Source organism: Hibiscus syriacus, unplaced genomic scaffold (assembly GCF_006381635.1).
Source record: "Hibiscus syriacus cultivar Baekdansim isolate YM2019G1 unplaced genomic scaffold, ASM638163v2 tig00008013_pilon, whole genome shotgun sequence".
Classification (NCBI taxonomy): Eukaryota; Viridiplantae; Streptophyta; class Magnoliopsida; order Malvales; family Malvaceae; genus Hibiscus; species Hibiscus syriacus.
This window is the reverse complement of record NW_024062150.1, coordinates 39,052-65,392: the sequence shown is the minus strand read 5'-3', so window position 1 is coordinate 65,392 and position 26,341 is coordinate 39,052. Positions and strand designations below refer to the sequence as shown.

Here is a 26,341-nt window from a genome sequence, read left to right as displayed (position 1 = left end):
TATGATGACTGCATATGAAGACTGTTCAACTATGTATTTATTTTATTTATACATGCATTGAATTTTATCTATATTTTTAATTTTCTGACTGCAGGAGGTCTTCCACGGAAGCTACTCTCAATCTGGCGTTGGGGGCAGCCTACTATCCTACCTCCCTCTTACCCCATTACATATGGGAATAGGATTTTGTTGTTGTTATTTCTTTGATCAAAAAATAAAGATTAATTAATAGATTTAATTAAAAAATCAGAGTTAAAGTTATAAATATATAGACTTTAAAGATTAAATTTATTATTATAGTATTTTAAAAATAAATAAAATAACTAAACTAATCATTACAATGCATACTTTGAAGTAAATGGCCATAATGCATTTGAACAAGAAACATGCAAGATGGAACTCAACCCAAAAATAGAATCTACGAGTTAACTCAAACATGATTTGCATTATAATGAATAAAGATCGTCTTATTTTATTTATTTATTATAACTTATTATTATGTCTAAGGAAATTATCACTTTCGCAACTAATAGGATGCTTTTATTGGCCTAACTTTATTAATTTAATCATTTTATTCTTTAAAACTTTTACTTTTTTTTAAAAAATTAATGCTTACTTTTTAAAAAAAAATTAATGCAAACATGACGAAACAAACGTTAATTTGATGTTAACTATTTTGAAATTTATTGTTGCATCATAAAAAAATAGTTACTTATCCTTATTGAAAATCGACATCAGCTGTATTTAAAAAATAAAAAATATGATATAACATAAAAGGTTCAAGTAAATGACATCAAAATTTCATAAGAATAAAATAATTTATATTAATTTAATGATTTATTATTATTCCGTCGCATTTAATAAAAAATAAAATATTAATAATAAAAAAGCAAAAATAGTAAGAATTTAAATAATTAAACTAGTAAAATTAAAGGTCAAGATTATTATTATTCTTATAATTTTATTTTTAAAAGAAAAAATAAGTTCTAGGATATCACTTTCATAAAATTACGAATCAATCACAAAACTGATGGTAAGCCAAAAAAAAAAAAAAAAGCTTAGGACCTATCTGTGTTTTAGAGAAATTGGAAGTTAGTGATGGTGCGCATCGTAATGATAAGTATGACGAAATGGAGCGTAGTAGGACAAATATTCCTTGGGCTTTTCCAATCACTATATGCACCTCTCTTACCCTACTTCTTTTTAAACTTTGCAATTAGATTGGTTATACGATAATTTAATTTAAGATTAATTTAAGATGATTTTAATTTTCTGTTTAAATAAAATTTATATAAATTTATGATATTTTTTTGTTGTAACCGAAATGTTATATTGTGAGGGATTTAGAAGCTTACACCAAAAAATATTATGAAAAAAAGTAAAATTTTCAGTTTTAATCAAAAATATTATAGAGAAGGTAAAATTTTCGTTTGAGAAAAATGAGTACATGCCTTTTGATGCTTAATATACTTGTATGGTTAAATTCTCAATGTTAGAATATTATCATATGCCTTTTGATGTCATATGAATATTAATAATTGTGTCATGCTTGTGGTACATTAAAGGGCATGCTAGGCTATTTTGGTTCAAGTATGACATTTGGTATATTATAAGGATGCATGTTACATTACTTTTAGGGTCAATACTTGTTTGATAAATTAGATAAAGCTAAGGATGACTCACTTAAACCCCTGTTAGTAATTGGAACTTGCATAAGGTTACATAAAGGAACTTAGGTGTCTATGTCCCGACTTCTTATTGAATTACATTATTCCTCGAGTGATTAGGTAAATTTGTAGAAAAGAAGTATGCTTAAAGACTCTTAAAGTTAATAGAAATATGTCTGATTAAAGTATTTCAATATCAAAGTATCAATACCCTACTTAAGGGTACTGATACTATACCAAATGTGTAAAACCAATACTTTTCAGTGAGCTATTCAAATATCAATGCTTACTTAAAGTACGATACTTGTGTTATAGTACAATATCTAGTGAATAGAAATGATGTGTCGAACCTTTCTTTGGCATCAATATCCTCGGTGAGTAGTGATGCCAACCCTAGGCATCAATATCCATCTCAACTATGATCTTCTTAAGATTTACTCTTCCAGCACACTTTAGTGCATTGTGGAGTGCCCAAAGTTATGCCAGAATTACCGAAAAAACTCCGATGGTTTTATGTGCTACAACCTACGGGTCAAGGCTCAGTCTCAAGTAGAAAGTTTCTAGGGGGCATCTTGCCCTTTTTCGCTCGTGCGATATGGTTAGATTAAACTTTCTTCCCTTTTATCAGTCCTGATCGATCCCAAATTAAGTTGGAGTCTGACTTAAAAATTTGGGTAAACTATGCATTTGGTACCTAAACTATCAGTTTTTGTCTATTTTAAAATCTAGATGTTCAATTTTTCAAAATCATATCTAATGTTTAGTTTTCATTTCATTTTAGTACCCGACGTTACAAACTTAACATATTTAGTACATAAACTATACATTTTAGTCCGTTTTAGTATATAAACTTTCTATTTTTTCAAAACTTGTCGTTAAAGTTTTACAGAGTACTAAAATAAAACAAAAACTAAAATTTTTAACAACGAGGTACTAAAATGAAATAAAAACTAAACTTTAGATATGATTTTACAAAAAATAAAATTTAAGTTGTAAAATAAACTAAAATTGATATTTTAGGTACTAAACGTGTAATTTACCCTATAAATTTGGTATATCCTGTGTTTTGCGTTATCTTTGTCTTGAGTGGGAAAAATATTACCAAAGTGAAAACGATGTTCTCTACCTTTCCTGTCATCAATTCAGAAAAGACTATCAAACACATGCAAAGCATATTTACTAAGAGATGATGGGTTATATTTAAAAAAAATAGAGATGATAGGTTGAAAAAGGAAAAGGTAAAGAGACTGATAAAGAAAAAGTATAGAGAAAAGGGAAAGAATTTGAATATCCCAAATGAATTTATAAACACCTTTTTTAAAAATCAATTTCAACATTGCAGTAATTCAGCTCTCTTAATGTCCAAAGAACAATTATTATCTTTTCAAAAGATTTAATGACGTATGCATTATTGAATGCTATATATATATATATATATATATATATATATAGGATTATGATTTACTTATCTAATGTAAAACTCTTTGGTTTTACACATTTTGGACTGTTGGATGAGTGAAAATAGATGATTGATATTGATTATTTTTCCCCAGTAAATATCTTCGCATTTCCTACTTTTAATTTCAACCATCTATTTTCATTCATCTTATGATGTTAAATCTGTGTACAACTAAAAAAATTTATATTGTGTAACTGGATTATAACCCTATATATATTATTTAATAGTCTGAGTATTATAAGATGACATTTGTTCATAGTTTTTTTTATTTATTGATAATATATACATATGACAAACGCAAATGCTCTAAGCCTCTAACACATGACCTCAAGCGAGAACAACATTTTCTTTAACTACTAAGACCACTCAATAAATTCATTTAAGATATATATTTTTAATTAGTCTAAGATGTTTATAATATATTATTTATTCATAAGTATTCTCAATCTAATGGCAACGTACACACATCCTACACTTAAACCACACATTGGTTGAGGAATCTAAAATATTATTTTAGCTTAATTATCAACTTTGTATAATCCACACAAACCGCCCTTCTAGACTCTCCATCCATTAAAATCTTGACCCATCTTTGTGTATCAAATGCAACCTAAGAGTGCATGCAAATAGATAAATGTGAACCCCACAATACTCAATTTCTTATTGGGTACTGATAACCCTCACTCACCTTTTGTATCTTATTTATAGTATTTTAATAACCTTCTCCTCCTACAAGCACCATTAATTGTCCATGCTTTTAAACTCTTCAAACCATTACTGAATCTTAGGTTTGTATTTCAGTAATCATATCTCATTACCTCTCTTCATCCACAAAAAAAGGTTCAAGCACTTCCTTCTAAATGAGTCTTTCTTTATCTCCTCCATAAACAAGTAAAAAATGCAAGTTTCTGATCATTTGCTAAGGTTTTCCACCATTACTGCAACATCATATCTTTTTATTGCACCACTTGTTTCTTGCTCATCTCATGGAGAGGTTATCAGCAATCACACCAGCACTAACGAAAATGGGCACAAGGTAATTCAACATGAAAACTGAACATGCATGCAATGTTTATTTGTCTGTTGTTACTACTGGGATTGTTACTACTGGGATAATGGCGGATCCAGAAATTTAAGAACGAGGGTTCAAAATTTTAATATTATTTTCTTACAAATATTGCAGATGAGTGAACAAATGACATCTTATATCGCTGTTCATGGCCTTATCCTATGGGTTTCCATGGGGTTCTTAATGCCACTCGGTATACTTACCATTAGAATGGCCAATAAATTAGAGGAAGGTGGAACAAGGGTTAAAGTTTTATTCTATCTCCATGCCATATTGCAGGTAATAATCTCTATCTTATTCCTTGTGCAAATGTTATGAGTTAATATTTGTGAATTTGCTCACAGTGTGTACTTTAATTATATATTATTAATGGGTATTTTTTTATACTATTAGAAATGGGAGATTATGTACTTCATTTCCTCCCATATAATTACATTCTCATATGTTAATGTTTTGTTTTGCCAATTGTCTGCATATTTTGCAGACAGTTGCAGTGCTTCTTGCAACAGTGGGGGCTGTAGTGTCCATAAAGAACTTCGAGAACTCATTCAATAACAACCACCAAAGATTAGGCCTTGCCCTTTATGGTGCCATATTGATGCAAGCTTTGGTTGGGTTTTTCAGGCCCCCTAGGTAACCATCAATTCAATTTTCCTTGACTAACCTAAGCGGTAAAGGATGATGTTCTCCCTATAAGATTCGCTCTAAAAGAAATTCTAAACAAATATGTATACAGTTCAAAAAAATGAATAAATAGAACATTTACTTTTTTGGTTCAAATTTTCTTTCCCTTTTCATGCAGAGGAAGTAAGAGAAGAAGTACGTGGTACTTAACACATTGGATTCTTGGGACAGCAACATCCATGGTGGGGATCATTAACATCTACACCGGTTTAGAAGCCTACCATAAGAAGACATCGAAAAGCAGTGGCATTTGGACCATACTTTTCACAGCACAAGTCTCCTTCATCGCTTTCTTTTACCTCTTCCAAGACAAATGGGAGCATATACAAAAGCAATTACCCAACTCACAGGCTTCTTCTCAGCAGCGAACCCTACCCTCTGGTCACCAAGAGAATGCAGTGATTGTGGTGACTCAAAGGGTTAACCAAAAGGTGTTGATGCCTGAACCATGCGCCAAAAGTAATGCACTTAGGAATTTGTTCGACTAACTTCGGATTCATTTTAAGGTTTTTATCTGAGTTGGGAGTCAATATGTTTTCATATTCTATTTTTTGATGCCTTTGATGCATATAGTAAAGCAAAAGCAAATACACCCAGTCCTCGGTGAATGGTTCAAAAAGTGGAGTATGATCATCATTTTTATGTCATGAATACTTATTTGTTTGTGATGAAAATTTGGATTTTGGGGTTGGGGTCTATAGGATAAAAGGAAAAAAATGGTATTGTGATTATGTTTGATAAATGTTAGTGGATGTGTTAATTCACTTAACGGGTGTTACTGTCTTTTTTTTTTAAAAAAAATCTTCTAAAACTGATGTTAAATATTGTGATTCTAATTTTATTTAATTTATTTTTAAAAATTTCTAATAAGGTTGTTTGGTAGAAAATATTTTAAAAAATAAAAATTTATGCGGATAATGATGCTTAAATTTATATCTTTCTTGTACAATTTGGACCATAATAATTTTCCTCTCGTGTAAATTTTTTTCATGTCAAGTTTTATATAAAATTTATATATTTATTTGTCAGTTTCTTATTTAAATTTTATAAAGGTTATTTAATTGAGGAATTCAAATTTTTTTTTGTCTTAAAGAAAGCTGAAGGATAATGATGCAGTTAAATAATAATAAAGATTAAAAAGAGGAAGCAACTACTGGCACCGGGTAAAGTTCTAAACATCATGATGTTTAAATTGTATATTGTGCCACTTTTATTTTTAAATTGTGTATTGTGAATAACTACTTCCTTCAAGAGCAAAAATAAAGTGGAGATAACTACTATTGTTTAGAACTTTACCCGGTGCCAGTAGTTGCTTTCACTTACTGGCACTGAAAAATTAATTGATGTTTATTATATGTTAAATTGTCTCCTGGATCCCACAAATGAATTGGAGAGTTAGACTGACTCTCAGTAATTAAAGGAAATGAAACAATGAAGTCAATAGCTAGTTTGCAAGCAATTCACAGAGGGAGTAGATGATTGAAGCACAAAGTAACCCTGGAAATCACAAGACTCCAAAGATACTAATAATTATCATTTAGTTTGATTTCGGACATATTATCAGCTAATTTAGAACATTTCTCAGACCCATTAATCCCACATTAATCTGAACCTTGACTAGTATTATCTTTATCATGCTGAATATTAAAGAAACTAGTATGAAGTGGAGATTCACAACGCTGCTAGGAGAGTGCAGTTCGTATTAGAAGCCAATGTACTGTTAAAGTTCCTTAGAGGTGATCTTTTGTAGACATAATTTTCCATTTTCACCCTGAAACAATGCCTTCCCATGAGATGGGACAATTCTCAACCCAGCAGCCATAATAGGTATCTAATCTTGAGACAAGAATTGGCTGATATTTTCCTCCTGCCTGCATAATCTGGAGCTTTTTCCATTGTTTTCTTCTCAATTATTCAATGAAAACACCATAGGCTATGAAAATAAGGCTCTTTGCTTTTCTATTCCTTCAGTAGGAAGGCCATAAAGAGGCATCAAAGCATGATTCCATGACCCAATGGATACGGCGCTGGCCTACGAAACCAGAGATTCTGGGTTCAATCCCCAGTGGAGTCGTTCATCTTCAGCTTTTGTTTTTTCATTTGCGACTTGAATGTTATTGAAACACTCGTGTACCAAATCAGACTAATACCAAGCAAATAGGTTTTTTTTTTGGATTCCGAATTCTATTCTAGAATTTCAGTTAAAATTATTATTACAACACCAAAACGTAAGAAATTTATCATAAAAAAGTCGAAAGAATTCGAACTTGGACAAGGGATAAACAGCTCATTATCTGTCCATCTTTCCTAACAAATGCAGAACCAAGTGACGCAGACTTTCATGGTTTGAAGGCCGAAAACGCCACCACAGAGTTGTGTCCACCAAATCCGAAAGAATTCGAAATTGCTGAGAATCAATTAACGAACTTGGTAAGAATTATGGGGTTCTGGTCCAAATCAAACTGAAATTAAAGGCTTGAAGAAACTTAAACAGGAACTTGTCATGTAGTCTTGAAAGGATCATTCAGGGGGCTTACCAACATTAACCTCGTGCTGCTGCTTTTCGTTGGCAACGGTGTCAAACTCAACTGAAGGCTCTGGATTCTACATTAAAAATTTAGCACTTCAAGCATTAATGAAATACATACAATAAAAAAGGTGCATTAAACAAACAAGGAGAACGTACAAATTGATTTATCGAGGGATGCAGCCATCCTGTCGTGATGGCCTTCACAGTGGCAATGGCTTCTAAACCACCTGCTGCACCCAGACAATGCCCTATCATAGACTGAAACAAGAAAAACAATTAGCCAAATTGCAAGGGATCAACATTAGAGTACAATCCTCTCAAATTTTGCAAAATGAGGGGGAGGAAAAGAAATTACCTTTGTTGCATTGATTTTGATGTCAGATGTATTCTTGAATACCTTTTTAATAGCATTTATCTCGGCTAGGTCACCAGCAAGAGTTGAAGTTGCGTGTGCATTGATGTAATTAACCTGTAAAAAAGGACTTGCTTAGTTTGCATATTTTAATATTTGAAATTATGCACACTTTTCAGAAAATAACTACATTTGAAACATTATTATTACCTCCTCAGGGGACACACCGGCATCTTCAAGACTTCTCTCAATGCATGAAGACACCCCAAAACCGTCAGCTCTTGGATCTGTCATATGATGAGCATCACAATTAACAGCTCCACCCAAGTACTCAGCAATAATCGGTGCACCTCGCTTCATTGCATGTTCCAAGCTTTCCATTACCTGGAAAGCATAAGAAAAAATAACTCATTATAAAGGATATTGCATTTCCACTCTCATCAAGATCAGTTGATGGAATATAACTCTAAAAAAAAAGCTCTGTAACAATTGAACCAAATATCAGTGTGCAAAAGCAAAGAGCCATTACCACAAGATTATGTCTAATTAAGTAGTTCAATGTGATGAAAGACAGAAAAAATGCAAGAATAACAGGAAATCATTTCCCCAGTTAAAATTTATACTTCATTACTACTGAACAGCAAACTAATGACCAAGAAAGTCATCGTAAATAGTGAATTAGGCTCATCAGCTACAAACAACACACTACAACAGCAAATTATCATAAAGGAAATGGTCAGTATGTCATTGAGCACACAAACACCTGAGAGCCAGGCTCCGTCAAAGATAATGCCAACTTCTCTTAATAACAGTATCACATATCACCAATTGAGGCAAACCAAGATGATAAATTGGTAACCAGAAATAGACAACAAAACAACCAACAAAAAGATAAATCATGCACATATAGGATTCAAATGTAATGTTAATACATGCATGCTTACCAATACTCCAGCACCTTCACCCATAACAAAGCCATCTCGATCTTTGTCCCATGGCCTTGACGCAGTTCTAGGATCATCATTTCTTTGAGACAATGCCCTGCAGGCAACAAAACCTCCAAGACCAATAGGAATAATTGCAGCCTCAGTTCCACCAGCAATCATCAATTCAGCCTCCCCTCGACGGATGTGGTTAGCAGCAGCATAAAAGCAGTAATTGGAGGTAGCACAAGCAGTTGAAATTGAATAATTCGGACCCATGAAACCAAGCTCAATTCCAAGCAAGGCAGATGCCATGTTTGTTATAGAATAAGGAATGAAGAATGGTGTTATTTTTCTATAACCTTTCTCTATCAGATTTTGAACTCCATCAGAGAACACTGTAAGACCACCCATACCAGTTCCAACAAGCACTCCAGTTCGCTCCGTATCGATCTACGACAAATACACATTCTTGAGCACCAAGGGAGAATATATGACATATATAAGATTAAAAGAGGTAGAATAACGAATATGATATCCTCTGCTACTCGCATATCTCAAAGAATAGATACCTGTTTCCACTCTCAAGATATCTATTGCTCTTGCATCTTTCAGTCTATAAGGTAACAAATCATCCAAAGGGATCATAAGCTTAAGCAGTAATTTTGACATTCTATACACCTTTTCCAAGGCATATTTCTGGTGGATGCAGCATTAGTAGTCTTACCAATAATTGCTTTCAAATATGATCATATTAACATTGTTGAAATTGTTTCAATGAAGATGCTCTAAATCAAATGTAAAGGATAACTCGATTTTCCAAAATGTACAGATTCTCTATATGAAAGCTGCATCTAATTAGGGACAAAAAGGCTATGAGCTTGAATGAAATATAGACATCAAAAGACAATCTCAACATAAAAATTGAACAAAATAATTCTTATGAGCCCATGACTTAAATCACATTATGAATTAGATATATTGAGTCAAACTATATAAAAAAACAAAGATTGCCAGCAACTGATAAGGAAAAGGAAGAAAATGACCAGAATACACACACACAAAGCGATCAAGTTGCTTAACAAAATAATGACAAAAGTTGCAGCAAGCAAACACGCAGTAACGAGCAGAGAAAAGCATCAAGATTTGTAAATGTGGCACGTTGTGCAAGCCAATAAAAGGATTATCTATGGATCTAAAAGTAAAAAGGGGGGGGGGGAAGCAAATCACTATGCAATCAAGGACAACCCTCTTAAAACAAGCCGATTAAAAAAAAACTCAGTAACCAAAAACCACTAAAGAAGAAGAAAAAGGAACTAACTTTAGACAAGTTATCGACCCCAAGATCAGCATCTTTCAAAGCCTTCTTGCCAGCAACAATACAGTACCTCAAACAATCGTCAAGCCTCCTATCGTTCTTTCCATCAATGTAACCTTCAGAACTGAACCCCCGGATCTGACCGGCGAACCGAGTGGGGAACTTGGAAGCATCGAAACGATCGATGAGTCCGATCCCGCTCTCTCCAGCCAGCAGCTTATCATAGTAAGCATCCACATCGTTCCCGAAAACGGAAACCAACCCCATGCCCGTAATAACTACCCGTTTCTTGGGGTCCTTCTCGCGCTTGGGAGCAGAAAGGGTGGGCGATGAAGCGGTGATGGGAGAGAATTTCTTGGTCGGCCTGGGAGGGAGTCTTGATACATGGGGGAAATGGGATTTGGGTTTGGGGTTTTGGAGAGGGTTTAGAGAGGAAGCTCGAAGAGATGAAGATTGAAGGACTTGCATGGTCGATTGAAGTGAAGGCGGCGACGGCGATAATAACAAAGCGAAGACTGAAGAGACTAAAAAAGGACGTCTATATGTATAGCTATATATATGGGCTACTGAATCTTAAATTCTTGGAGTTGGAGGGGGCGTTGAGCTGCACTTAACATCCAGCTACGCTGAGTTTGCTTAACATGGGATTCATATTCTTCGTTGGATGGACTAATGGTGGATCTATTCTTTTTCTTTTTTGACAATTTGAAAAATGGCATGATGATAAATCTAACAGCTAGGGCAGTAAATCAGCCGAGTCGAGCGCGTGTATAGCAGAGCTCGACTCGAATTTGAAAAGTTTAAAATTAAGTTCGATCTGACTCGAAAATTCGCAAGTTAAAAATTATCAAACTCAGCTCAAATTCAAAATATAATATTGAAACTCGACTCGAACTTGAAAAGGTTCGAACTAAAAAAATATTCAGGAGCTCAAATTGAAGCTAGATTTTGAGCTCGATTCAAGCTCGAACTCAAACTCGAATTTGAACATACAAAAATCTAATATTACTTTTAAAATATATTTTTAAAAATTTATAATTATCAATAATGTATTTTTATTATATTTTTAATAATGTAATTTTAAAAAATCTAAAATTATAATATAACATTTTTTTAGTAGCTCGAGAGTTTTTCGAGTCGAGTATTAAGAAGCTCGTTAAGAATTTGAGTCGAGTTCGAGCTCGATTCGAGTGTGGATCGAACTTTGACCGAGTCAATGTCAAGTAGCTCCCGATCTATCTCATTTCATTTACAGCCCTACTAACATCCCTCAATTTTAACCTTCTTTTTAATTTAATCTTTATATTTTGAGTTAAATTTAACCATCAATATTTCTTTTTCCATTTTGAAAAGTTGTGTATTTAGATACTATCCCTCCATCTAATTTCTAGAAAACCGTATATATGAGCTTCACAAGAAGCATAACACTTCTAATTTAACTCCAAGATTCGAATGGATCGAGGATATCACATTTGGTAAATAAGAGAGATTATTAAGTGAATCATAAGTATTTAAAACTAAATCGAATTTATTTATACAAGTCGGGGTTTCATTCATGCAAAAATGAGATTAAAACTTTTCACTGATTGATCGAGTGGACAACAATATTCAGGTTGTCTCACCTTACGTAATTGACATAAATTTCCAGAATTAACCGTCCCATTTAATATTAACAGATATGAATTAATCATGTTTCAAATTTAATCTAAATCACAATTCAATCAAGCACTCAATTGCACAAATAATCATTTATGGACTAAATTCTAGACCGTTCAAACCATGGGATTCATCTAAAAATATAGAATTGAAGAGTTCATTAGGAAATTAGTGTTATTAAATAGTGGCAAAACAAGATTCATGCAAATCCTACTTTAAACCAGTGTTTCATGAAGAAATCACATTCTAAACCATTTTGAACTCAATTCAAAGTTTAGTGACCAACCTAGGGTCTAAGCCAAATTATTGATCTTTAATTAATGCAACTTAGGGTCCGTTTGTTTCACTGAAAACAGTTTCTGGAAAAAGAATTACATTTCCAGAAATCATTTTCCAAAAAACATTTTACATTTTTTGGATGCTGCATTGTAAAATGTTTTACACTGTTTGGCTAGTTTTTCTGAAAACAATTTACGAAATCTAGTTTTTGTAAAAATGTATACATTTTTTTTATATTTTTCTTGTTATTTACCTTTTAAAAATTTTTAAGTTGTTTTTATAAAATTGTATTTTATAAAATTTTGAAATTAAATGTTTTATTTCTATAAGTATACCAAATAAATCCAATATTATAACAAATTAAGAAAATGATCCAAACAGTGAAACAATAACATATAAAGAAAGATGCAATCCAAACTAAAAATTCAACTTTAAAATGTTAGTGTATGAACAAAACACAGAATTAAACAATGATTCTTCAAAACTTAAAATATAAGTTTGAGATGTTCCATTTTGCTTCACAATAACCTGAAATAGAATATGAATGCATTTTTAGCCATTCTCCATTTGAACATTTAACATGGATGTATAATATTTATTCTATTATCATTTAACATATTTGACCATTAATAACTTTTAAAAAAATCATTTAGATACCTGATATATAACACGTTTCTAATTTCTTTTAATTTTATTTTTTTCAAAAAATTAAAATTATTAATTTTTTAAAATACCTAAAATCCTGAAATTACAACATCCCTAAATTTCTAAATCATATATGCTTTCATAAAATCAACCACAACCTAGTATCTCCTCTCTTCTATCATCATACTCTCACCTGCCGGCCACCAATTGCTGTCGAACATTATCGCCTAAAATAGAACGATCATAGCATTTAATCACAAAACTCATTGCATGAGATCAATTTTTTTATTCCAGCTATCACCTATTTGTCACTGTTAATTGAGTTCCAGCTTGTGTATACATTTCCTGGAAAGGAAATTATCTTATCAGAATTTTCCCATCAAATATGAGAACCTTTAATGTAGGACCCATGAAATCTCTAAGAGCAATTTGCAAGAATAACAACAGAAGTGGACCTAATGCTCTCAGTTACTGCAACACTTAATAAACCATCCAAAACAGAAATAGTAAAGGAAAAAACTCACCGAATGAATAATTACCGAATAGTTCTTCCACAAGAGATTAAAACTATTAATGGCTTACATTTTTCAAAAGAAGCACTCCACTTTGCATAATAACTTGCATTAAAACCAATCCAAGGAGCAGACAACACCGGTACAAACACTCTATATTGAGTATTAAATGTTCATGAACGAGAATATGAATTTTTTTTTTTTTTGCAAAAAAGGGTATAAAACTCGAGTGACAAGCAACCTAAATTGAGATGGTTTCTCTTTGTTTAATTGTTAAATATAATTACCATGGCAATAAACAAAGTTCACGTTCCTGTGTTTATTCATATTAATTTTCTCATTGTAATTTCCATCCTCTAAAGGCATATAAAAAGCTTATCATGAGGAGCTCAGCATGTTTTTCTATAACTGAGAACAGAGGAACTGCCTCTTATGTAAGCCATATTTCAGGCTTTTAGCTGTGTGCTCAAGTATGGTGAAAGTTCTTATAAACCATATGTTAAAATTTTGAATATGACCCCAACATAACAAAAAAAAAGGACAACAAATCATATTTCATTTGAAGACAGTCAAATTCTTCCTACACATAAGGTCAACAAGTTGCTAAGCTCTTCTAAAAGAACACTGGAAGAAATGTTTCACAGACCTCAATGCACAATATAACAGATTCACGAACACCCGAATTTGGGTCATTCAACAGCTGCAAAATCTGATAAAGGAATTTATATGTCAGCTAATCTCTGTGGCATTTCATGACGAGAAATAAAAATCCATTTTGGAAATGTTAAAGAGCATACAGGAGGAAGAATTGCCCGTTGAAGTGGAAGTTCAGTAGATGCAAAAAGACTGATTGATGATGTAACCGTCCGGGCAAATTCCTCTCGAACTCTCCAACTTCTATATATATCCAAGCATAAGAGCCAGCTCTTTCGACAATAATTGTTGGAGAAGAAACCTGAAACAATATATACACACGCACATTTTAGAAATCAGACGAATTCTTCACCACTTACCCTAAAACATTAAAGCATCCCAAACTCAGCAAGAAACTGGTAACTTTACCTCCATGAGAGTGAGCAGTAGGCGTCTGGCGGCGTCTCTAACAGGCTGTTTGGCGTCACCTAACCGTTCAACAACTGCGGGAACAAGGGCGTTGAAGTAGAGAAAAAGGAGGCATTCTGTTTTATTTTTCTACTGAAATAAGGACATGAATGAGAGATACAAATGGGTGTTTGTTCTATTAGTACAATTGAGGGGGGAAATAGAGAAAAAAAATGAATCAAGAGTGAAATCTTACTCATTGTGTCGCCGATTAAAGAAAATTTTGATGGTACCGTCGGTGAGGATAAGAGAAGGTAAGACGGTACCACCGGCGAGGAGAAAAGAAGGAAGCGAGAAGAAAAGAAGGCAAGATGGTACCGCCGGTGAGGAGAAGAGAAGACAAGATAGTGCCGCCGACGAGGAGAAGAGAAGGCAAGAAAATATTCTTGTAAACGTAAGAAAGAAGAGAGTTTGTGTGGTAAGTCATTTTACCACAAAACACACCCTTTTTCCCTTTGACTGTAAATTATTTTACATTGACTAGTTTATTTTGCATTGCCAAACCCAAGAAAATGTTTTCTGTAAAACATTTTACACCAAACAAACGACCCTTAGCCATTATTCAACAATAAAAACCTTAAGGAAGAATTACTAAGGAATCGATCTTTTAAGGGGGGGGGGATCATCCGTTCATGAAGAGTATTGATCCATTTTTTAAAAAACTAAAAAGTCATGTGAATATGTATGAACATACAATCGATCTTATGGTCTATAAATATGTTTAGAACGTACTTCTTACACTTAGAATATGTTAAAAATATATATGATACACATTTATAACATAAATAAACACACCTTCGAAATCAAAAGTCATAATTACATAAGAAAATTAACTTTGCACAACTGAAGTAGTCATTTAATCATTATAGGTCATTTCATATTTTTATACGCTTAACACATCATGTATCAACTTTAAAACTTGTCCAGGTGATCATTACACTTAATTATGATCAGTTCATAATTTGACTAAACTTACATATTTAATCATTGTAAACAACTTGGGCAAAAGTTCCAATATAATGCTACAGGGAATGTTTAATTCTTAAACTAAAGTGCTCATTCGATTAATTTTTTAAATGGGGTGTTTTCTACAGTAAATTTGGGATTTCTCGACGTCTTCAGAGTTAACCAGATTTTTGGATTGTTTATTGGGATCTCTAGGCGTCTTTAGTAGAATATATGAAAAAATTTGGCTTTTTTACACAAATATCACTTTAACATAAATTAATTACTTGTTAAACACTGTTTAAGAATATTTTACGAATCTAACAAATTTTTAAATACTTTCTATAAATTTAATCATATTTTGTTAGTATTTTTTTAATTATTTTATTATTTAATTATTTTATTTAATTATTGAGAAAATAACCTCAGTGACCAAAAATCCCATATAATATACGATTTTAACCAACTTTTTCCGGATTTGCCAAAATGACCAACAAAATCGCAATGCGATCGCTAATTCGCAACGCAATCTCCATTATCGCAAATCAGTTTCCAGATTCGCAACGCGATTATGGCTATCGCAATACGATTTTCCAATTTCGCAATACGATTTTCCAATTTCGCGTTGCGATTTTCCCAATTCGCAATGCGAATAAGTAAATCGCAATACGAATTTGGAAAATCGTAATACGATATTAACTATCGCAACGCGATAATACAAAATCGCAACGCGATACTGACTTTCGCAACGCGATACTGACTTTCGCAACGCGATTCTGACTTTCGCAACGCGATTCTGACTATCGCAACGAGATAATACAGAATCGCAATGCGATTTTCAAAGTTCACAACAGGTTTTAGTTTCGCAACATCCTTTTGAGTGGGACATACCAGATGACTTACAAACAGTTTTGCCACCAGCCATGGACAGAAGGCTACCTGGCCGACCAAAAAGTCACGATCGTATACCGTCTAAGGGTGAAGAGAAGAAGAGATCGACATGTAGTCGGTGCAAGGAAAGTGGTTATACAAGGTCACAATCATCTTTTCCTCTACCAAAATATGGATCCTCATCAAAATCCAAAGCTCATATGGTGTCAAGCAAAAGACAATCAAAATCGCAATCATCTTCAAAATCCCAATCACAACCGGCTTCACCTTTTGGGACTGTTAACTTAGGTGATTTTTAAATGCAAACGTTGTATTATGTGTATTTTATGTGTGCACTTTTAACATTTTCAGTTAGGCATGTATTAGTAACTTGAGTTTGAACATTGCTATGATCTGTTCAGTTGTTATCACTTATTAGACATTCATTTGACTATCGCAACGGGGAAATCGCAACGCGAAAATGACTATCGCAACGCGAAAATGGCTATCGCAACGCGAAAATGGCTATCGCAACGAGAAAATCGCAATGCGAAATGAAAATCTGTTGAGTTAATCGATCGACGGAATCGGCCAAGAGGGGGTGAATTGGCAATTAAAAATTTCGTGGAAGCTTTTGCAGAAAAATTGAAAGTAATTGCACAGCGATTTACAATGGTTCGAATTTCTCAAACAAAGTCTACGTCCACTACCTTAGCTATCCACACTAAGGATTTTCCAACAAATTCACTAATTTGTTCTTTCTTTTGAGGCCAAAGAGATAACCTTACAAAATCCCTCAAGAGTATACCCCAACTCTTGAGAACACTCTTTTTCCCAAAGAGAAGATTACAAATTTGCAAACTTACAAGAAAACCTCACAAGGTAAGATGTTTGCACAATTCTAGAACAAGAAAAGAACACTCAAAGATAATTACAAATGAGCACAAATGGTGTTCTTGAAAGCAAAATGAATATTGAAAGGAAAATTGGCTTGATTTGCACAAACTTGGTGTTTGATGCTTTCTCTCTTGTTTCTCTATGATTTCTTGTTGATCAAGGGCTTCAGAACTTGTTTAAATACACCTTGAATCTCTTCTGAACGTTGGGGATGATTAGTGAAGATCATATAGCCGTTTTAGTGTGAAAACAATTAATAAAACAGTTTGGAGCGTGGGGGGAATCGATACCCCCTTTGGGGAATCGGTTCCCTAAGTGTAAAATTCAAATATTTCGACCGTTGAACAGGGGGGAATCGGTACCCCCTATAGGGGAATCGGTTCCCTCCGAGCATTCTGGAAATCTCGGAGCCAAACCATTCAGGGGGGAATCGGTACCCCCTTGGGGGGGAATCGGTTCCCTCTGAGCAATCTGGAATTTTTGGCTTTGAAATGGTTCGAAATACTTTGAAAGATTATTTTGAAATTGTTTTAAGATTAAAACTTAATTTTACACTTAAGTAAGGATTAAAAATGATTTTTGAAATATTTTGAGTAATGTTTTGATATTCGAATAATTATATCGAATATACTTAGAAAATCATTTTGGAAAATCTTAAAATTCATTTAACTTAATTTGTTATATCGAAATATCAAAATGTTTTCAACAATCTCCCCCTTTTTGATATAACAAAACATTTTAGTAATTTTAAGATTTTGAAATCAAGTTTTGAAATTACTCCCCCTTACTTTAACACTTCTCCCATTTAGCATTTTAAAAACACACTTAAAACACACTTCTCCCCCTTTTTGTTAAATCAAAAAGATTCAAATAAACGTGAAAAAATATTAAGCCAATTGATTAGGTATATGTATGCATAAGCTGCTAAGATCACTATCAAGAGAACCGTTAGCCATTAGTTCCATAATCAATATTCATAAACAATGTGATATGGTAAAATTGGTCATATTTGCTAATAATGATGTAAATGATGCAATAATGAATAAATCACACCAAACATATAAGTTCACACCATCCATAAATTCAAACATTCCAAAATATTCAAAATGTTAAAACAATAAGTTTGGAAAACAAAGTAAAACATTTAATCATATATCCGGATTAGGAGGAGGAAAATGAGCTCGCATAGCGGCCATTTCGTTAGTGAGGTCATTAATACGTGCGTTGGTTGCTTCATTATTTGCACGCATTTCCTGAAGAATTTCTAATTGTTGAGCTCCCATTGTGGATAAATGGGACTCTATAGAATTAAAGCGCGAATCCATGGTCGCATATCGGTAATCAAATGTCTCCATAAAAGATTGAAAATATGGAGGCATTTGAGTCGATTGTTGTGCTTGCTCTTCGGGCTGCTCCTCGGCCTGCTCATGTTCAGCTTCAGCTTCATCGATGTCTCGCATTAGTTGCTCAAGCTCGAGATCTTCTTCAGCTTCGGGTGGAGCTTGTGAAGAACTAGCTCCCGGAGTAGTTGCAGAAGATCGAACTCATTCCCCCGGTTTCCTTATCCTTAATCCATCCCGCTCTCGTTAAGGAAAGAAGGTTAATTTGTTTCTTAAGAGGAAAAACGGCATCTAGACCGACTCTAAGCCCAGCTTTGGAAAACAGATTACTCAAAATACAACCGTAAACAAGAGATGAACAAAGTTTTTTATTAGGAACAAGATTTACGGTTTCAACAATTTTAGCAAAAATAATCTGAGGTAGGTTGATTTTAATATTGTTTTCGAAACAATGTAACCACCAAAGATCTAAGGCTCTAAGAGTAGAATAACGACCTCCAGATGGTCGAAACCACCAAGAAATCATTAGATGAAGAAAACGTTCATGAAGGTCTAGGACACTTGCACTATCCCTTCTTTTATAACGAGATCCTAAAACCTGTTTTTCATTTGAAATCCCTTCATTATCTAATCCGAATGTATTGGCTATGTAAGTCGAGTCAATATATATAAGAATTGTCCTAGAAGGTAGGAACAAATTCCTATGGTTTCGGTTTCAGTTTGGTCTTTAACACAAACGGCATTAGAATAGAAAATACGAACAAGTTGATGGTAAACGATGGGTTCAAGGTCAAAGAGTTTATCAAATTTCCACTCTTGTAAAAGAGGAAGATATTTAAAATTGATAGCTAACATAGTTTGACGAGAAGGAATACGTTCTTCCCGGATTTTGTAAGAGTCGAAATATTGATAATACCAAAAACGATGATTTCTAGGACCAGGATGATTGAAACACGAATTTTGGATAGTCAAATTAGGATCAATAGGATTAGGATTAGAAATTGGAATAGGTGGAGGATTTGGAGGTGGATTTGGTTGTCGGTGTGAACGACTAGATGAAGACCTAGCACGTTTAGGATTAGACATGGTGAAGGAAATCGGAATAGATTGGATAACCTGTAATTTTAAAAACAAATGTATGCAATTCAATTAATCCCAAAACTCAATTGAGTCCTCAATATTTCAAGGTTCTCTAAATCAATCCTAATGGGCAAAGTTTTTGAAAAAAAAATATGGTTTTGAGAAACAATATATGTATAGTTTTCATAACAATAACATAATTTAATCAAAACACAATGATTTGAAAAACAATATTTTTTTTTATTTTTAATTTCGAAAATTTAAAAATTTTGGAAATTTTTGTGTTTTTGATGAAATTAGTTGTAACATCTAGTTTCTAATCACTAAACAATCAATGCCCGATCACTATTTCAACCTAGAACTAATTAAAACTAATCCTATGTTCAAAATCAATAAAATAGAGAGTTTAGAAAAATTTACCTTGAAAGATGAAGATTGAGGGGATTTAGATGTTGTTTGCACGATTTTAATGATGATTGCAAGTTTAGGAGATGATATTTGAAGTGATTTCCGATTAAAATCAATGATTTGAGGCAAGAATGGAAATTTGAGTGTTTGAGGGAGAGAAACGGCGGAATAGGTTTTGGGGTTTTGGGTGTTCTTGCCCGATTTTAACAGAACCCCAGGGGGTATCGATTCCCCTGTGGGGGGAATCGGTTCCCCTTCAAAGGGGGAATCGGTTCCCTCATGGGGGGATCGATTCCCTCTGCACCAAAATGCTAAAATCCGACTTTTAAGCACATAAAATGCTAAATTAATCTTCTCTAGTGGTATAGGCAACTCATATATTGAAAAATAATTATGTTCAAACAATTAAATTAATCTTTAAACATTATTTGAACATAAAATTAATTTTCACTAAGAATCATAAACTCCCCCTAACTAATAGCAAGAATGCAATCAAAAATTATTATTATAAGCATTTTTCAGTATTTATTAAAAGTGTTAAATTATTTTAAACACTAAGTGAAGATAGGTTAGTTAAACCTAATTCTCTTCTAAGTGTCCAAAATCTTTCCTTGTCTAAGGGTTTTGTAAAGATATCCGCTAATTGATGCAAAGTATCAACATATTCTAGAACTACATCTTCCTTAGTGACATGGTCTCTAATGAAGTGATGTCTTATTTCAATGTGCTTAGTTCTAGAGTGTTGGATTGGATTTTTAGTGAGACAAATAGCACTAGTATTGTCACACTTGATAGGAATGGTACCTACTTCAATTCCATAATCAAAAAGTTGTTGTTTCATCCATAAAACTTGTGCACAACAACTACCGGCTGAAATGTATTCCGCTTCAGTGGTAGATAATGCAACACAATTTTGCTTCTATGAAAACTAAGAAATCAACATATTTCCAAGGAATTGACAAGTACCGGAGGTGCTTTTCCTATCTAATTGCATCATCCATAATCCGCATCAGAAAAGGCATGCAAGCTAAAGCTAGAGTCTCTAGGATACCAAAGTCCTAAACTAGGAGTGTCCTTAAGGTATCTAAAGATTCTCTTAACAGCTAGTAAATGTGATTCCTTAGGACATGATTGAAACCTAGCACACAAGCAAACACTAAACATAATATCCGGTCTACTTGCGGTTAGATAAAGCAATGAGCCAATCATTGACCTATATAATTTAACATCTACACATTTACCTCCTTCATCTAAGTCAAGCTTTGTTGAAGAGCTCATTGGAGTGTCATGAGGTTTCCCATTTTCCAGTCCAAACTTCTTGAGCATATCTTTGACGTACTTCGCTTGATTAATGAAGATGCCATCTTTTATTTGCTTGATTTGGAGTCCCAAGAAAAATGAGAGCTCCCCCATCATGCTCATCTCAAACTCACTTTGTATTAGCTTAGAAAATTCTTGGCAAAGAACATCATTAGTAGAACCAAATATTATATCATCAACATAAATTTGAACTACTAATAAATCTTTACCTTTTCTCTTTAAAAACAATGTAGTGTCAACCTTTCCTTTTAAAAAACCTTTTTCAATTAAAAAATTTGACAATCTTTCATACCAAGCTCTAGGAGCTTGTTTTAAACCATAAAGAGCTTTTGTCAATTTTAAAACATGATCCGGAAAATTTGAATCTTCAAAACCTGGAGGTTGTTCCACGTACACTTCTTCTTTTATAAAACCATTTAAAAATACACTTTTAACATCCATTTGATATAATTTAAATTCATTGAAACATGCAAATGCTAATAACATTCTAATTGCTTCCATCCTAGCTACGGGAGCGTATGTTTCATCATAGTCTATGCCTTCTTCTTGAGTATAGCCTTGAGCAACAAGTCTAGCCTTGTTCCTCACTATATTACCACTTTCATCAAGTTTATTTCTAAAAACCCATCTAGTACCTACAGTAGATTTATTACTAGGCCTTTCAACTAATGTCCATACTTTACTTCTCTCAAATTGATTTAATTCTTCTTGCATAGCCATAATCCAATGTTCATCTTTTAATGCTTCTTTGATGTTCTTAGGCTCTATGCATGAAATAAATGCAACATAATTACAGATATTTCTAAGAGAAGATCGAGTAGTTACCCCTTTTGATGGATCACCTATAATTTCACCATCCTTGACATAGTTGTACTCTCTTGGAAAAGATACTTCCCTTTCTTCACTGGTTGGATTCTCGAGGGGATCATGAGTTTCCTCATCTTTTGTTTCTTCCTTTGATGATGATTCTCCAACGTTATGTCTAACGTCATTTGCTTGTACAATACCTACATCATCATTAACAGAAGAATCCTTCCTCGGAAGGGGATTATCATCGAAAACAACATGTATAGACTCTTCTACAACTAAAGTTCTTTTATTAAATACACGATAAGCTTTAGAATTTAAGGAATAACCTAGAAAAATTCCTTCATCACTTTTAGCATCAATTTTGCCAAGGTTTTCTTTACCGTTGTTTAAAACAAAACATTTACATCCAAAAGGATGAAAATAGCTAATGTTAGGCTTTTTATTTTTGAGAATTTCATATGGAGTTTTCTTTAAAATTGGCCTAATCATTACTCGATTTACAACATGACAAGCGGTATTTGTGGCTTCCGCCCAAAAATATTTTGGCAAATTATTTTCACAAAGCATGGTTCTAGCCATTTCTTCTAAAGTTCGATTTTTCCTCTCAACAACTCCATTTTGTTGAGGGGTTCTAGGTGCTGAAAAATTGTGGCTAATACCATTAGAATTAAAAAAATCAATAAATCCAAGATTTTCAAATTCAGTACCATGGTCACTCCTAACACTAGTTATAGAGTAACCTTTTTCATTTTGGATTATTTTTGAAAATGTGATGAACTGTTCTAATGCTTCATCTTTAGTACTTAAAAATAGAACCCAAGTGTATCTAGAATAGTCATCTACCAAGACAAATGCATATTGTTTTCCTCCCAAGCTAGTAGTTCTAGTTGGCCCAAAAAGATCTAAATGGATCAATTGTAATACTCTACTAGTTGATACATCATTAATAGATTTAAAAGAAACTCGTTTTTGTTTTCCTTTAGCACAAGCATCACAAATTTTATCATTATCAAATTTAAGCTTAGGCAACCCTCTTACTAAGTCTCCTTGAATTAGCCGTTGCAAAACACTCATACTAGCATGTCCTAGTCTCCTATGCCACAACCAACTATCATGCTCATCCTTAGCAACTAGGCATAAATTAGTCATATCAATAGAATCTAAATGCACCATGTAAATGTTTCCTATTCTATGACCAACAAGCATAATCCGATTAGATGCAATGTCAATGACTTTACAACCATTAATTTCAAATAAGACATTGAATCCTTTATCGCATAATTGACTAATATTCAATAGATTATGCTTTAATCCATTCACATATAAAACATTCTTAATTTGTATGGAAGAGGTATTACCTATTGTACCAATACATTCAATGTGACCTTTTGAATTGTCTCCAAAAGTCACTTCTCCTCCATTTTTGGCGTTAAGCTCAATGAACCGGCTTTTGTCTCCGGTCATATGTCTTGAGCATCCACTATCAAGGTACCATGAATTTGAATTTGTTTCCCGTGCCTTGTAGCAATGCTCCTTTCCCTACAAACATAGAATAATTTTTAATTTTTGGTACCCAAATTCTTTTGGGTCTATATTCATTAGTTTCCAAAATCCTAGTCCCCTTAGGTATCCATTTGTGTAGGATATTTTTATCTTTAGTAGTAATGAGTTCTTTATGAACCCACATACTTCTAATGATTTTTCCATTAGAGGTTCTTTGGGGACCTCTATGATTGTAGTTTCTAAAACTTTTTCTAACAAAGTTGGATTTTGAATTTCCACCTTTTTCAAAATGTTTTGTTCCAACTTTATCAAAAGAAGTTTTAAGATCATCAATTTTCTTTTGATGATCATCATTGATCTTTGAAAGTAAATTTTGCAAATCTAAATTTTTCTTTTCAAACTCTTCTAGTTGATTTGCAAATCTTTGATTTTACTTTCAAGATCGTTGTTGGTTTTGGATATGAGTTTGTTTTCATTTTTCAATTTTGAAACATCATTTTTATATTTTAAAAACAATTTCTCATAATCCGAAGCCAACCCATTGTACTCCTCAAATAACTCATCATAAGATAAATCATCAAAATCGGATGAGTTAGAGGTTACCTTAGAATCTTCCCCGAATGCCATCAAGCACAAGTTTGCTACTTCTTGTTCCTCTTCATCGGAACTTTCTTCATCGCTCCATGTAGCCACATGAGCCTTGTGCTTATTCTTTGATTGACCCTTTTTCTTCAATTGTGGGCAATCATATTTGACATGCCCCGGCTTTTTGCATTCATAGCAAATGATTGAGTCATTCTCTTTTGGTTCATTTTTGAGGCATTCGTTTCGTTTGAATTTTCTTCCTTGGTAAGGTCTCATCATTTTCTGAACCGTTTGGCAAACAATGCCTTTCCTCGTCATCATCATCATTATTAGAATCACTCTCATCTTTTGTGGATTTGAGAGCAACTCCAATATTTTTCTTCTTCTCCTTTTCCTTTGGTGTCTCTTCAACTTTATCAAGGTCCACCTCATCTTCAAGCATCATCTCATGAGTGAGGAGTGAACCGATAAGTTCTTCAAGAGTTAAGGACGATAGGTCCTTAGACTCGATGATTGCCGTCTTCTTTGATTGCCATGATTTTGGGAGGGAGTAGACTAACTTCCTCACAAGCTTTTCATTTGAGATGATCTCTCCATATGATTTGAGACCATTGACAATCGTTGAAAATCTATCCGTCATAGCTTTGATGTCTTCATTTGGTTTCATCCTGAAATTTTCATAGCTATGCGTTAGAATACTAATTTTTGATTTCTTTACCTCATCTGTACCTTCATGTGTGACTTGAAGCTTGTCCCATATTTCTTTGGCGGTTGTACACGATGAAACTCTTCCGTATTCATCTGGTCCAAGAGCACAAAAAATAATATGGATGGCTTTGGAGTTGAGCTGGAACATTCTTGTCTCTCCTTCACTCCACAACCTTGGATGAGTGAGAGGTTTGATGTATCCTTCTTCTACAGCATTCCATGCTCCCATGTCACTTGCTTGAATGAAGTACATCATTCTATTCTTCCAATAGGCATAGTTAGCTCCATTGAAGAAAGGAGGCTTGTTGACGGGCATCGAATCGAGACCGGATTCGAAGTTTGAAGCGGAGGCCATTGATAACTTTAATAATCGATATAACTCTTCCCGAATCGACTCAAGAGGCGATTAAACCTTCAAATGAGTTAGGCTCTGATGCCAATTGTTGAGTTAATCGATCGACGGAATCGGCCAAGAGGGGGGTGAATTGGCAATTAAAAATTTCGTGGAAGCTTTTGCAGAAAAATTGAAAGTAATTGCACAGCGATTTACAGTGGTTCGACTTTCTCAAACAAAGTCTACGTCCACTACCTTAGCTATCCACACTAAGGATTTTCCAACAAATTCACTATTTTGTTCTTTCTTTTGAGGCCAAAGAGATAACCTTACAAAATCCCTCAAGAGTATACCCCAACTCTTGAGAACACTCTTTTTCCCAAAGAGAAGATTACAAATTTGCAAACTTACAAGAAAACCTCACAAGGTAAGATGTTTGCACAATTCTAGAACAAGAAAAAGAACACTCAAAGATAATTACAAATGAGCACAAATGGTGTTCTTGAAAGCAAAAATGAATATTGAAAGGAAAATTAGCTTGATTTGCACAAACTTGGTGTTTGATGCTTTCTCTCTTGTTTCTCTATGATTTCTTGTTGATCAAGGGCTTCAGAACTTGTTTAAATACACATTGAATCTCTTTTGAACGTTGGGGATGATTAGTGAAGATCATATAGCCGTTTTAGTGTGAAAACAATTAATAAAACAGTTTGGAGCGTGGGGGGAATCGGTACCCCCTATGGGGAATCGGTTCCCTAAGTGTAAAATTCAAATATTTCGACCATTGAACAGGGGGGAATCGGTACCCCCTATGGGGGAATCGGTTCCCTCCGAGCATTCTGGAAATCTCAGAGCCAAACCATTCAGGGGGGAATCGGGAATCGGTACCCCCTTGGGGGGTAATCGGTTCCCTCTGAGCAATCTGGAATTTTTGGCTTTGAAATGGTTCGAAATACTTTGAAAGATTATTTTGAAATTGTTTTAAGATTAAAACTTAATTTTACACTTAAGTAAGGATTAAAAATGATTTTTGAAATATTTTGAGTAATGTTTTGATATTCGAATAATTATATCGAATATACTTAGAAAATCATTTTGGAAAATCTTAAAATTCATTTAACTTAATTTGTTATATCGAAATATCAAAATGTTTTCAACAAAATCGCATTGCGATTTTCTCGTTGCGATTTTCATTTCGCATTGCAATTTTCATTTCGCATTGCGATTCTTTCGTTGCAATAGTCAGTTTCGTGTTGCGATAGTCTGTTTTGCCTTCAACATAATGCAGATTGAAAATCAACAAATTAACTATTACATTTCAATCAATTAAACAAGCACAAATAAGA

General features: G+C 33.5%; 2 protein-coding genes and 1 long non-coding RNA gene across 3 annotated transcripts; 1 reads left to right on the top strand and 2 right to left on the bottom strand.

The window, feature by feature from the left end:
• Positions 1-3,853: 3,853 nt before the first annotated feature.
• LOC120201763 (cytochrome b561 domain-containing protein At4g18260-like) lies at positions 3,854-5,583 on the top strand. Its single transcript, XM_039202301.1, has 4 exons — positions 3,854-4,162; positions 4,310-4,474; positions 4,680-4,828; positions 4,998-5,583. Exons 1-4 carry the CDS (start codon positions 4,025-4,027, stop codon positions 5,365-5,367), a joined length of 822 nt encoding a protein of 273 aa, XP_039058232.1. The 5' UTR covers positions 3,854-4,024; the 3' UTR covers positions 5,368-5,583.
• Positions 5,584-7,147: 1,564 nt separating this feature from the next.
• Positions 7,148-10,510, bottom strand: LOC120201807 (3-oxoacyl-[acyl-carrier-protein] synthase I, chloroplastic-like). The gene is made up of 7 exons (XM_039202338.1): positions 10,006-10,510; positions 8,706-9,137; positions 7,972-8,145; positions 7,765-7,878; positions 7,566-7,667; positions 7,417-7,483; positions 7,148-7,286 (listed from the first exon to the last, which is right to left on the bottom strand). Exons 1-7 carry the CDS (start codon positions 10,468-10,470, stop codon positions 7,219-7,221), a joined length of 1,422 nt encoding a protein of 473 aa, XP_039058269.1. The 5' UTR covers positions 10,471-10,510; the 3' UTR covers positions 7,148-7,218.
• Positions 10,511-14,001: 3,491 nt separating this feature from the next.
• LOC120201801 lies at positions 14,002-14,537 on the bottom strand. Its single transcript, XR_005523676.1, has 3 exons — positions 14,392-14,537; positions 14,157-14,288; positions 14,002-14,049 (listed from the first exon to the last, which is right to left on the bottom strand). It is a non-coding gene; the product is annotated as an uncharacterized LOC120201801 (long non-coding RNA).
• Between the last annotated feature and the right edge of the window lie 11,804 nt (positions 14,538-26,341).